Raw genomic sequence first — 13,512 nt, 5'->3', positions numbered from 1 at the left:
TGGAGAATGTCCCTAGGTTTCGCGATCTGTTTCTTCTGTCCATGTGACATTGTCAGCGTGGTGGTCCGTGGTCTCAAGGGTCTTCACAAGCCAGCTCTCGGTCCCAGAGGTCATCGCAGAGTTTGCCCCCTTCCAAGGGCGTCAGGCACTGTCAGTCGCAGCCCTTGGTACCAGAGCCTCAGCCCGTTTCTCTGCTGATGGTGTGAACGGGGAGGTCCCACCGCACGCGCTCCTCCACAGCCTGACCGCGGAGAAGGCGTTCCCCTCACGCACTGGCCCCTCTTGCTTCGGGCGGCCGCCCTGTACTCACTACTTAGCCCAGCTCCTCTGCTTTCTTTCCTCTGACGTTGTGGTTCTCACGCTGGGGGTTTGCCCCCAGGGGACATTGGCAGCGTCTGCAGGCGTTTTGGGTCGTCACAGCTGGGGGTCGGTATACTGACATCCAGTGGGTGGAGGCCAGAGACGCTATGACACAGCCTGCCAGGTGGAGGACAGCCCACATCCAGGAGTCCCCTGGAGGCAGGTCAGCAGGGCTGAGGCCGAGCAGCTCGGGACTTGTGAGACGCCCCCCAGCTCAGGAGGAAAGTTCTGGGTGCAGCTCCCAGACTCGTGCCTTATGTGGTGCGGATCCCTGTCCTGTGAGCCTCGTTCCCTGGCCACCTGTCTTCTCTCCTAGAAAGAGCCTTCCGTTAGGTGTTGGTATCTCAGAAGAGTGTTTCTTAATCTAATTCTTTTCTCCCTTGAAGTTCTCTTCTTTTATTCTTTGGGGTCCATTTTTCTAACTCAGTTAATGAAAACAATCTCTTCTTTACAAAGTTCACAGCTTCTTACTAAGTGTGTGGCACTTAGTGTGTGGCTTGCCTGTCACCTAACTTCTCTTCACTGCACCAGTTTCCTCATCTGAAATATGCAGGTAATAATACTCTTTCATATCATTAAACGGACATTAGGGTACTAATGTCACACACGAGTAACGCTGATATCCGTGTATTAGTGTTACATGCATTGGTAAGCTTCCTCGCATATGTAAAGTGCTTAGAACAGAGCCTGTCTCACCATGAGTAACAGATGTTACCTGTTTTCAGTGTAGAACTCTGGACGTCTAACAATTTTCTGTTTATTATGTCTTTATCCATGAAATAGGAAACACATTCTGAGCCCTCCATATTTAGACTCGTTTTGTATATTTCATTTTTTTGGATGTGAACCAACCACCATTTGAAATATTACGTGAATCAGCCAACATTTAAAACAGTACATGAATCAACCAACATTTGAAGTTTTAGTAGCCAAGGGAAATTCAAAAGTTGTCAAGCCACAGTTGTAAACCTTGATTTTCAGGGTAGTCTTTCCCCCCTTCTAACTCTTCCATCTGATCAGCGTTTTCTCTGGACTCTGTTAGGGCTGAATGAACTTCAGATCATTCTCTGCTCAGTCAAAACCCTGTTCTCCATTCATGGACCCACAGGGTGGGACTGACTCTAGGAAGTGCATTCTGAGCTAAAATGAACAGGAGGAAGCCCTGAAACCCTCAGGTTTTACCATTTAATGCCTGCGGCTGAGTCAGCAGGCAAGGACATGGACCTTAGCATCTTAGAATTCTCTGTGTGAAAGGAGCCTTAGTGATAATTCAGTCCTCATCGTCTGTATCTGATATGACACCCCCGTCTTAGAGATGTAGAAACTGAGACCCAGAGCCTAAGATTTTAAAATACTGCGTAACGGTGGCACTGGCGCGAGTCTTCTCACTCCCATGACTGGGCGTACTTTCTCCTAACCCAGCTCTTTCTCTCCACCTCTTTTTCCCAAATATCCTTTTGTTTCTTCTTAATAGCATCACGCTTCCCTGCTCGCTCTCCTCCCTGTTGTTAAGTCAGGACGCTGATCACATGGCACCAAGCTCTCACTTGCCCACTCTTTTCATCAGTGTTCCCGTGTTAATACAGCCAAGGAAACGGGACCGCCACTGACCTGGCGACTCAGACCAGCAATCTTGACCTCTCCTCTGATTCCTCACGATCTTTTTCACCCCCATCCAAATCCAAAACAAAGCCTGTCATTGCTGCTTTCTGAGCATGTGCCACATTCTGTCACTTCTTTCTGCCTCTGGCCTGCGGGGTCAGGAGAGCCTTGGTGGTGACAGAGATGTCCTGTTCCCGGGCTCTCCAGGACAGCAGCAACTTGCCACACGTGCTCCTGAGCAAGTGAAATGTGGCCAGGTGTGACTGAGGAGCTGAGTGTCTTTAATAACTTTATTGATAAATTATTTACAAACCCCACAATCCACCCATTTAAAGTGTACAGTTCTATGGGTTTTAATATAGTCACATGGTTGGCGCAGCCATCACCTTCATCAGTGTTCAGTCATTTTCTTTGCCCCCAAAAGCAACTCCATACCTACCAGCAGCTGCTCCCCATTTTCTCCCAGAACCCCCAGCTCCGGGCGACCACCTACCCACTTTCTGTCCCTGGACTTGCCTCTCCTGACGGTTCACACAGGTAGGGTCAGACCGTGCATGGCCTGTTGTGACTGGTTTCCGTCACCGAGCTTGCGGTTTTCAGCGTTCACCCGTGTAGTCGCACGTACCACTTCTTCATTTCTCTTTATCATGGTCCACGTTTTGTCCGTCCGCTGGTTGATGGATACGTGGCTGCTGTGAAAAACGCTGCTGTCAGCATTCACATACAAGCTCTTGTGTGTTTTGTTCGTATGTTTTCATCTCTCTTGGGTTTGCACCTGCAAGTGGCCAGGTCGTGTGGTCCCTGCGCGTGGCCTTCTGAGGAGCCGCCCAGCCATTTCCAAGGCGGCTGCCCCGCTGTGCACTCCTGCCGGCGGGGCGCGGGGGCTGTGATCCCACCGCCTCCCGGCCGCCTCTTGGCATGACCCGTCTGCTTTATCATAGCCGCCCTGGTGGGTGTCAGGTGGTGTCTCGTGGTGGTTTTGGTTTTGCGTTTCCTTGATATTAATGATGTTGAGTCTCTTTAGGCCCTTACTGTGCATCTTCTTTGCAAAAATATCTATTCAGTTCTGTCTGTCCTTCCCCCATTTTTGAATTGAGTTGTCTTTACTGTTGAGTTGTAAGAGTTCTTTGTTCTGGACGCAGCTCCTTCTCAGATAAATATTTGTGAGTTTTTCTCCATTCTGCAGGCTATCTTTTCACCTTCGGGATGGTGTCCTTTGAAGCACAGAAGTTTCTAATTTTGCTGAAGTCTAATTTATCTTATTTTTTTCTTTTGTCACTCTGCTTTCAGTGTCAGAGCCAAAAAACCACTGCCAAATCTCAGGCCATAAAGATTTTAGTCCTATGTTTTACCCTAGAAGTTTTGTAATTTTACTTCTGTGTCCATTTTACATGCACAGTTCAGAGGTGTTACATTCAGAATGCTGTGCAGCCATCACCCTTATCTGTTCCAAAATGTTTTCATCACCCTCAACTGAAACTCTGTGTTCAGCAAGCAGCAACTCCTCCTCCTCCCTTCTACCCCAGCCCCAAGCAGAAACTGACTTTTTGTTTTATCTTCATTAGTTTAAGCGTAAATGGCAGCTAGAGGCCACCACGTTGGACACAATGCCACACGCCCCAGTGTCGTCCTCCTGGGTGGATTGTTAGAACCATTTCCAAACTGGACTCAGCACTTGTTATTATTCTGTTCTTGGTCGTCCGGGAGCTGTTCTCCCATAAAAGCTGGACTGTTCCCATAAGAACATAACACACCCCATTTCACATTCTGCATAGAATCTTCCAGTGGTTTCCTATCACAGTTAACAAAGAATTCAAACTCCTCGCCACAACCCGCGTTAATCTGCCCCCTCTGACTGTCTGCACAGTCCTGGAGCCTCTGGCCAGACCGGCCTCTGTGATGGTCTGTGGGCCCGTCACTGCTTCTGTATTCAGGCTGTTGGCCACTCCTCTGCCAGGAACCCTCTCCGCTGTTGTTCATATAACTCACTCCCTCCAGCTCCTTAGATCTGCTCTGATGTTACCTCCTCAAAGGATTTTTCCTGAACTCCTGATCTAAAAGAGCAGCCCCGTCTCTCTCCATCCCACTACTCAGCCTTGGTTGTCTCCACAGCTCTTGGCACACCTGACGTTTTACTGTGTGTCTGTCTGTGTGTGTCTGCATTCCGTCTCCCTCACTGTACTGAGAGCTCCCTGAACACAGGCGGGGACCTTGTTCGCCCAGATCCCCCAGCTGCACTGGCCAAAGAGTCGACTTTACATAAATATCTGGCGTGTAAATTAAAGAATGAAGTTACCCCTGTCACAGCTGCGGCCTACGTTAGCGTCGAAGAAATGGCCCCCTGTCTGATCTCAGTGTTCTTTATTGAGGCATTTCTTTAAAAGTATTATCTTTATGATTAAAACAGTCTTAAAGTCAGTTACTGAAAAAGTGAACGCTTACAGTTCTGAATAGCTATTTGCTAATACAACAACTGACTGCTTTCATGAGCTTAATTTAGCCTCTCCTTTACTTTTTTGGACATTTTTTTCCTTCCTCCCTTTTCAATGAAGTCCTGCCTGAGTTTTCAGTCTTCCTGCACCACGTCTCCCCTAAATTCTAGACGCGTCTTTTTTAAGTCAGAAGCCGTCCTGTGGTCACTCGGGAGTGGTCCCCCACTGCAGATAGGACCCAGGGCAGCCCAGGATGTCCCTTTGAGGGCTCATCTTTCCTCACCCACAGTCTGCCTCCCTAGAATCGGGAGAAAGGGCGCGTCCTGCGGCTGGACCCAGGGCCCACCATCACCAGATTCTGCCTGTGGTGCTACGTGGTCATTTTGGTGTTTTAAAAAAAGTGAATAGGTCTTTTTTGTTCTTCTTGTGATCTACTCAGTGTTACTTTTTTTTTCCTTTTTTAAAATTTTTCAGTTTTATTAGGTAGAATTATTACAGTTTGACTGCACATAAACAATATATTACATGTAAAAACATGTACACAATATACTGCACATATTTTTAAAATTTACATATATGTACTGTTCATTGTTTCTAAAAACATTTAGAGCTTTAGCTTTTAAACTTACTTAGTTATCAAAAGAATAAAGCCAACCACAAAATAAGAATTAATTCAAAAAGATACAAAACCCTGCTGTTAACAGCAACATTATTTATAATTGTGCATCCTAAGTGCACATCAATAGATGAGTGGATGAAGAAGATGCAGCATATACATGTGATGGAATACAGCCCCCCCCATAAGAAAGAAGGATATTTTGCCATTTGGGGCCCTTCATTCACTTTAAAAAAACTGAATAGCTCTTGATTCTTTCAGAAGAGTCGGATCTTCAGCAAGCGGATGGGTAAATCAGTGAGCACGAATATGTGTGTACGACAGCTCCTGAGTCGGAAGCTGGATCATAGAAACCCCCATGTGCTCGGTCTACAGGCCACAGATCTAATTTGAGTATAAAAGGGAATAAAAGGAGATTGGCTGGGTCGCCCAGAGAAACCACTTCTGATCTTAAAACAAGCCTTGACCCCTTAGGGTCAAAACCAGGCTTTTCACAGCAGGCTGGCTGACATGCAGCGGACCATTCTGTTAGCGTTCTGCCTTAGTGATTGCTGTGTGCATGGTAAGAGTCATCCTTAAGAAGAAAAAAGTAGAAAAGATACGAAATTAAAGCTTCAGAATCTGGGGGAGGGCACGTGTTCAGCGTGCATGAGGTCCTGGGTTCAAGCCCCAGTACCTCCATTAAAGAAAAAGGAAATGAATAAATGAAACCTAATTACCTCCCCCTCCAAAAAAAGAAAGTCTTAAAAAAGAGAAACGCTTCAGAATCCTGGCTGTGTCTTCGAGGCGTCTCTCCTTGGCTTGTTTGCATCCTTCCTTTATAGAGTCTAGAAGCTTACATAGACGTTCGTAGAGAACATGAACTTGGATTTGGATATCCTCCAAAATTCTTTGAGTTCAGTCATTGTGAACTGATTTTGTATCATGTATTTTGCTATCTTCTGCTATTGGCCTGTAATTTTCAATGTAGCAAAAATTAGAGATGAATAGGAAACGAACACTGGGAAGAGGTCTGATAACATGGGCATCCGCAGAGGTAGGTGGATGTGTTCTTACTCTGTTCCCTCTTCTAGCGACCAAGGGAGATTTTAATCTTTATGAAAATGGACATTTCAACCCCATCAGGTGTTTGGTGGTTTCACGTGTCGAAAACCTGATTTTGTTTGTTTGCTTCCTCTGGAGAAAATAGAAGATGAAAAACATTCAAGGCAGAGGGAGGAGGCATTGGAATCACAGACGATGTGGTTTTTGATGTTCCTGAACATTTTGATAAATGTCTCTAAAATTCTGTTTTTACCTTCAGGGTAGAACAGACTGAAGGGCTCTGCTCCGGAGGGTCACAGTAGCTTCTCTGTTTTTCAGATACCGTGTTGGCCAACGGTCATGCCACCGACTATTTATTTGTTGGGAATATTGTTTATACGGTAAGTCGCTCTGTTTACCAAACCATCCTCAGATGGCCCGTGAGCGGTGCTCCCTGTCCCCTGACACAAGGCCCTCCGCAGCGGCGCCGGCTTCGGGCCTGTGCACCACCCGGTGCGGCTCCGTGAAGCTGGACCGGCCGCGCGGTGCTGAGCTCGCGTGGCACTGGCGACTGTGCAGAGCTGAGGCTTCTGTGCCGGTGACCAGCGCATGTGCCCCCCCTCCAGGTGACCATTTCACACGTGCCTGTGGGAAAAAACAGCGCGAGGGAAAGTGATTTCTCCCAAATCTTCCAAGCTCGGGGGGCAGAGTGGCAGCTGTGAGGAGACGACCGCTGAAAGGCGGGCTTTTCTCCCAGTAAACCGCCTGCACGCTTCCTGCGACGGGCCCCCAGGAGCTCGCCACCGGGCCGGCGCCTTCAGAGTGCGGCTGCCGCGGAAGGCTTGCTTCTGGAAAGTGAAAATAAACGGGGTTAACACGTTTCCCAAATTTCTCTTCCTTTCGCAGTATGTTGTTGTTACTGTTTGTCTGAAAGCTGGTTTGGAGACTACAGCTTGGACAAAAGTAAGTTTTCCCTAGAGTTATTTCTCTCTCCACTTTGGATATTTTTTTCTGGTGTTGTGTCCTTTTAAGCTTTGGGAAAGTGATAAGCAGTATCTGGCTATCTTATTTTAAATTTTGCATGTAAAAATTGTGGTTGGATCTTTATCAGGGCAAATTTGCAATTCAGAGTTCTCTGGTCAGTCATTTGCTGGGCACTTAATACAGCTCTAGGCTGTTAACGGCTCATTTCAAGTATAAACACATATTGTAAAAAGAAAAAAAAAATACAGAAAACATAGGAGGACAGAAAGGAGAATTTTCATCTTCCATAATTTTACCACCAAGAAAGACTTACTGTTAACATTTGCTGTAATATCTTCCGGACTTTATTTTACATGTGTATTTTTTAGTGAGACAGTGCATTTCAGAACATATAGTTTTCAGGAGGGAAGGTATAGCTCAGGGGTAGAGCACGTGCTTAGCATGCACGAGGTCCTGGTTCCATCCCCAGTACCTCTGTAAAAATAAATCAATAAACCAATAAACCAAATTACTCCCCCACCAAGGAAAAAAACAACAGAAAAAAGAATTTTAAAAAGAGCATACATATAGTTTTGTCTTTTTTCACTTAAAAACATCTTATAAACATTTTCCATACCTGGGAGTATACTTCTACAAAACCGTTGACTGCGATGAATGAGTATCAGGTTTCATTGGTGTCCCATTGCTTGTGTAGTCAGTCCCCAGAAGTTGACATTTCCCGGACATCGGTGATGGAGTGGATCACGGAGTGTGGCAGAAAGGAGGGCAAGGCTCATCCTTTTAAGAGGATGAAGAAGAAAAAGATTTCTCACTCAGTAGAGGCTTAAAGCATTAAGATGCCACATCCATTCCAGACTTTTCACAAGTTCTTTGGAAACTGAAAAGAACAATCAAAGTCTCAAAATGATAAATCAGCCCACCTTGCTCATCCCGTCTGTCCAGCACCCTCTCACTAGGTTAACAAGACTTGTTCCACCGAAGTGCGTGCTGGGGAGGGAGGGAGCAGGCCCACTCACGCCACGGGATGGGTCGGTGGGGAGGTGGGTGGAGGTGCGACAAGCACATTCATCTTCAGGGTCATTTGGGGCCACCAGTTACTTGAATTCATTGTTAAACATTCCGAGAGGAGAACATTAGATCAAACTCTGCAATGATGGTGAGTCGTGGAAACCTTTCCCTCAAGGAGGGCCGCATGGCTGCAGGGATTCTGAGCCAGGGAGTTCAGGTGGCCCCCAGCGGCGGAGGCCCTGCTGAGTGTCTGCTTCCTTTGCAGTTCAGTCACCTGGCCGTCTGGGGAAGCATGCTCATCTGGCTGGTGTTTTTTGGCATCTACTCAACCCTCTGGCCCACCATTCCCATCGCTCCAGACATGAAGGGACAGGTCAGTGGTTCTGTTTGGGAGTGGGCTTTCCGTGTCTTGGGGCGAGGATGAACCAACTCCAGGAGAGGCTGGTGTCGCCGGCTTCCGTTGAAATGCATCAGGCCAGACACAAACCAAATCAGAGCACCTGGAAGAGGTATTCCAGTCCACAGAAATAGCATTTGAGATTTTAATTCCTGTGTATATTATTGACATAAATCCTCTGACCTACCCAGCACATCCGCGCTCCCATAATGAACTGTGTGTTAGTCACACACGGTTCTCGTGTGCAGTCCGCGGACCTTGGAAAACAGGAGATGGTTTAAGTCTTTCATAACCCAGTGACTGTATCATGCTTGTTGTTTCGATGTTGAGTATTATTACACTTTGATGCATTGCTAGTCAGTCACCTGTGAAAGATAAAGCTAACAACTCTATTAACCAGATCATGAATTACCCAGAATAGCTCGTGGTTCATCTCTTACTGGGAGAGGCTGAGATTGAAGACCTTTCTGCTTGTTTGGATTTTTTTCATTGTTTCTTCTTTTCTATTATCTTTGTCTGGTGTTGGAGATTGAGCCATCAGTACTGGCAAACTGAATCTTAGGATTCCATGGGATTGGGTCTGGAGGGGAGCTCGACAGCCCTGGGTTCCAGACGTCCTCAGTTTGCAAATGAAGTGCAGACCTGGCCCCACAGCCCCCAAGCTGGGGTCTGCCCGCAGCCAGCACTGCCCTCGGACCCCGACAGGGGCTGCCTGACACCTCGCTCTCGCTCTTGCTCTCTCTCGCTCTCTCTCTCACACATGCACACACACATATAAATTTGCTTTACAGGGAAAATCTTCAGGGTTTATAAAAGAACGCGTGGTTGGTAGTAGGAGACACAGAATGTTTGTGAAGAAACTATTTCTTCTTTACACGTGCACTCCTTCGGAGGTTGTTACGCTGGCCGTCCCGGGTGAGGGAGCGCTCGTGTTCCTCCCCAAGGCGTGAGCGGTCGTGGTGCACAGGGCAGCACCCCCACTCTGGTCTGCTCCCGGGGTCCCCAGGACCCTGTGTTTTCCTGCCAAACAGCCAGAATCTCCCTCCCAGGCCTGCCTGGTTCTCTCCCCCGATCCAGGCTCTGGTGAGCACCCGTGAGCCCCAGGGCGGCTGTTCGAAGCGGGTGTGCCCTGGGTCCCCTAGGTGTTCGCTCTGGGACATCCACCCACATTCTCATGAGGTCGAAGGTTCGCTGGTGCTGTGGGCCAGATCCAGCCATGGGAAGGTGAAGTGGGGTTGCGGGCATCTCCTGGTGTTGCTACCCCAGGATCACACATTTCAAAGGCAGGCCTGTGCCAATCCAAGTGATGGAGGAGCTCACAGAGCCCTGGGTGAGTCAGGAAGCTTGTGGTGGAGCAAAACGAGCCTTTCCCAGCAGAGATACTTTGCACACTTCAAGAGTCAGTTCTGTTTTGGAACAAGGAAAGTATTCACAGTGGGTGTTGTGCCTAGAAAATCTTCTTCGTGGTCTCTTCCTTCTGGTCAAGGGTGGTTGTGGCCTGATGCATATTTCACTTGGAGAGTTTTTTGTGTGGGACAGTGAAGACAGCAGCCCACTGCTCTGGACAGTTTCCTAGATTAGAGGCGACTGGCTGCTGGCAGGATGGAATCAGCTGGTGGGTGACTGGCCGACAAAGCCCCATCCTTTGAAAGCCCCCCAGTGTCCTCCACAGAGGATGCTCTGGTGACCCCACTGTGTACGCCCACACCAGGGACTGCCATTCAGATGTGTGTGGGTCAGGCTGGTCACCAGCCCATCACGACGTTGACTTGGGAAGTAGGGAGGGACCACGTTTACCAGCCAGCCCCTGACCCGGCGTTCTCACTCTCTGAGCCCCACCCTGGCCTGTGTGGCTCCAAGGCTCAGCTTAATGGTGCAGTTCCCACAGTTGGGGCCTTTTCAGAGAAATCGCATGAGCTGTTCCCACCATCCAAAAGGTAAGAAATCATAATATTAAATCACATTTCACTTGGGTAGGAAAACTTCTTTTACCATAAACCATGATGTTTCAACTTTGTTGTTGGTTGGCCTGTTTCCATGAGGCAAGGGATGTTCTGGAGTCAGCCACTGCTGGCCAAGACTGGGTTCCCGTTAGACGTGGAAAGAAACGCTAATGTGGTTTTGTGTCACGGTGCCGCCAGGTGGGAAATCTGTCTGGGTTTAAAGGGCTGTTTCTCATCCCTGGTTTTGCTCCAGGGTGGGGCTCTTGCCGGGGCACAGGATGTCCTAAAATAACGCTGGGGCCAACTTGATACTTTCACTGGTGTCTGCACCCCAGTGGTGTGTTCATTCTTTGAAAAGTGGTGGTGAAGTATTTAAAAAAATTTTTTAACACTTACGAAGAATCACTTGGGTGGAGAGTGGCTGAAACTAGCCTGACATCTCTGGAAGGTTCTGCCGCCTCTGGGGGATGAGGTACCATCGTAAAGAAAGGGGGCGGTCAGTGACGGGAAGCGCTGCCTTGGGGGAAACTGATGATACGGCCCAGCCGCGTCCATCCCGTTGGTTTTTGGCTGGTGCTGTGGACTGGGCGTTTGCGTCCCCCTCAAATTCAGATGGTGAAGCCCTGACCCCCAACGTGGAGGTGGGGTCTTGGGGAGGTAATCAGGTCATGAAGGAGATTAGCACCCTGACAGGAAGAGGCCAGAGCGCCAGCTCACTCATCCCTGGTGGCGATTGAGGATCTTCACCTTCATCTCCTTATCATCATCTTCATCCCCATCATCATCTTCATCGTCACTATCATTATTACTTTAAGAATATTTCTGGTGATTTTCATAAACCATTTTTTGTAGTTCACAGGAACAGTCAGGTTTTGGCCAAGGAACACAGTTCTTTTGAGCTGTAGAATTAAACTAGTGTCTGGTGGCCAACGGCACCTCTCACCCAGGAGCCAGAGACAGAGCCCACACACAAAACGCTCTGTTCCTAACATCCTCAACAGTTGAAAAGATGCATTGTTTCTGCCGGGGCTTCCTAAACCAGTTTGATTAACTATTTCTTTGTCTTGTCTGAGGTTGGTGGGGGTTTTTCTCAACAAAGAAGAAGGCAGGTTTTCCCTCGAGGGCAAAGGAGAGGAGGACTGTGGGACGGGGTGATCTTCCACGTCAAAGCGTCTTTATCCTCCCCGGAGCGTCTCACAATGAGGTCCGGGAAAGCCAAGCAGACAGTGAGTCCGGAAGTCCCCGTGACGTTTCTCAAGTTGAAGGAAGCGTCTGTGTCCTTCCTCTCCTGAGAGCAGGCACCATTTGTGGGATTTAAGGGGCCCCCTGGTTTTCCATTTTTCTAGGCCCAAGCTAGTCCTAAAGTGAATTACAAACTTCGGTTGTGTCTATCCTGACTGATGCCGAAGTCGTCAGCTGGGGAAAATACGTGGCAGTGTCTTCCCGTGGGGGACTGCGTGTTTTTCTTTCTGCCAGTAGTGCGGCCCTGAGGCCCCATGGTCAAGGCCTGAAGGAGGAAAGCTGCATTCTGTAGGACAGAGTTGCCTGCTTGTGGAGAGGCTTGGATTACAGTGATGAGGAAAACTTGATCAAAAACTTGATCAGGAAATGGGTGGCTCTTTCCTTCACATATTCCTAGAGGCTTGGTGCTTTGGGAGTCTCAGAGGGGGTGCCGTGGTATTTGACCTTTGTTTAAAAGTCAAAAGACCTGCCCCAACTAACTTTGGATCCTTTTGCAGAGTCACTTAACCTGCATTAATTTTCTTGTCAGCAAAGTCAGAATACTATTACCCCCCCCCCCCCAGTCACCTCAGAGATGTCATAGGATTGCCTTCGGGAAACGTATGTTTCTGCTCTTTCCCTTGGAGTGATAAGTTCTTCTCTTGAGCCACTGTAAATGGAAATATTGTGACTTAAACTCCCAGTTGTTTTGGCCAAAGAATTTTTAAGATTTTCTAGGTTCTTGATGTGAAGTATCCCAGGAAGGTCCATTGACCGCCTGCGTCTGAATGATCTAAGTTGCTTTTTAAAATGATGACCTCCTTCCCCGCCAAAACACGAGTACTTGTGATACAGGATGGGGCGCGAGAGGATGGCCGTGTCCCAGGTCTCGGCTGAGTCCCTGGGACATGCCCAGCCAGGTGAGGGTCCTTGGCTTCACACAGGAGGGAATTCAAGAGAGACACACAGAGTGAAGGTAGATTTGTTCAGAGAGATGCAGACTCCGAGTGCAGGCGTCTCAGAAGGCCTGAGGAGACGCACATTCCATAGGCAGAGTGTGGACCGTCCTGAGAGGCGAGAGACGGCCTCCGAGCACGGGGCTGTCTAGGAAAGTGAGAGCGACCACGACGTGTGGGGTGGGGAGTATTTACGGGCTCGGCAACTTCACATCCTAACTAGCGGGAGGATTATTCCAACTCCTTTGGGGGAGGGGCGGGGGTTCCCAGGGACTGGGCCATCGCCCACTTTTTGACCCTTTATGATCAGCCTCGGAACTGCCCTGGTGCCTGTGGGAGTGCCGTTTACCACGCTGGTACATTACAGCGAGCGTGTAATGAAGCTCGAGGTCTCCTGGCAGTCAGATCTCCCGCCACCTCAGGCTTCCAGGTCTCCTGGGAGTCAGATCGTCACCTGCTGTGTCACTCCTTTAATGGCTGTGCCCCGCCCCCTTCCTCCTGTCTCGCACGTGCGCACACACTCAGAATCCCTGTGTGTGGAGCCCCCGCCTCAGCCTGGACATTTCACCAGCCTGTTCTTCTGCTTAAAGCCTGAGAACCACTGCTCACACCACCTGAAACATTACTCCGCCACGATGTTCGCACCAGCCCTGGGCACTCCAGGAGGAGGCGGTGTTTGTGGATCCACATCCAGGAGCAGTGGCTCTGGAAGTCACGGCAGGCAGTGTGGCAGCCACTCTGAGGCCCGGGCTTTGTAAACAGAGGATTATAGTGAAAAGCATGACGTCATTCGCCCAAAAAAACACTCCTCACCGATGCTGGTGCTTTTCCTTTAAAGTTCTTTCACTGCTGGTAAAAGCGGGGGAAACCTTCACTTCAGAGCCTGCAGACTGCGAACTGTGCGGTCCCAGGCTCCAGGCTCCAGCCAGCTTCTGATCTGTGACAGCCTTTTTTTTTTGTCCTAAATACA

At 48.7% G+C, this 13,512-nt stretch overlaps 1 protein-coding gene across 2 annotated transcripts in view; it reads left to right on the top strand.

Annotated features, from left to right (window-relative positions):
- The window catches only part of LOC102506353 (phospholipid-transporting ATPase IB), a 416,600-nt gene that overhangs the window by 300,710 nt on the left and 102,378 nt on the right, over positions 1–13,512 (top strand). For both annotated transcript variants that reach the window (XM_032496428.1, XM_032496427.1), the window contains 3 exons: positions 6,373–6,434; positions 6,940–6,996; positions 8,291–8,398. In XM_032496428.1, the coding sequence (XP_032352319.1) occupies positions 6,373–6,434; positions 6,940–6,996; positions 8,291–8,398 (227 nt within the window). The remainder of the gene's footprint in view (positions 1–6,372; positions 6,435–6,939; positions 6,997–8,290; positions 8,399–13,512) is intronic.

Source organism: Camelus ferus, chromosome 14 (genome assembly GCF_009834535.1).
Source record: "Camelus ferus isolate YT-003-E chromosome 14, BCGSAC_Cfer_1.0, whole genome shotgun sequence".
Lineage (NCBI taxonomy): Eukaryota > Metazoa > Chordata > Mammalia > Artiodactyla > Camelidae > Camelus > Camelus ferus.
Note: the sequence above shows the minus strand (reverse complement) of the source record. Positions and strands in the feature narration are given on the sequence as shown.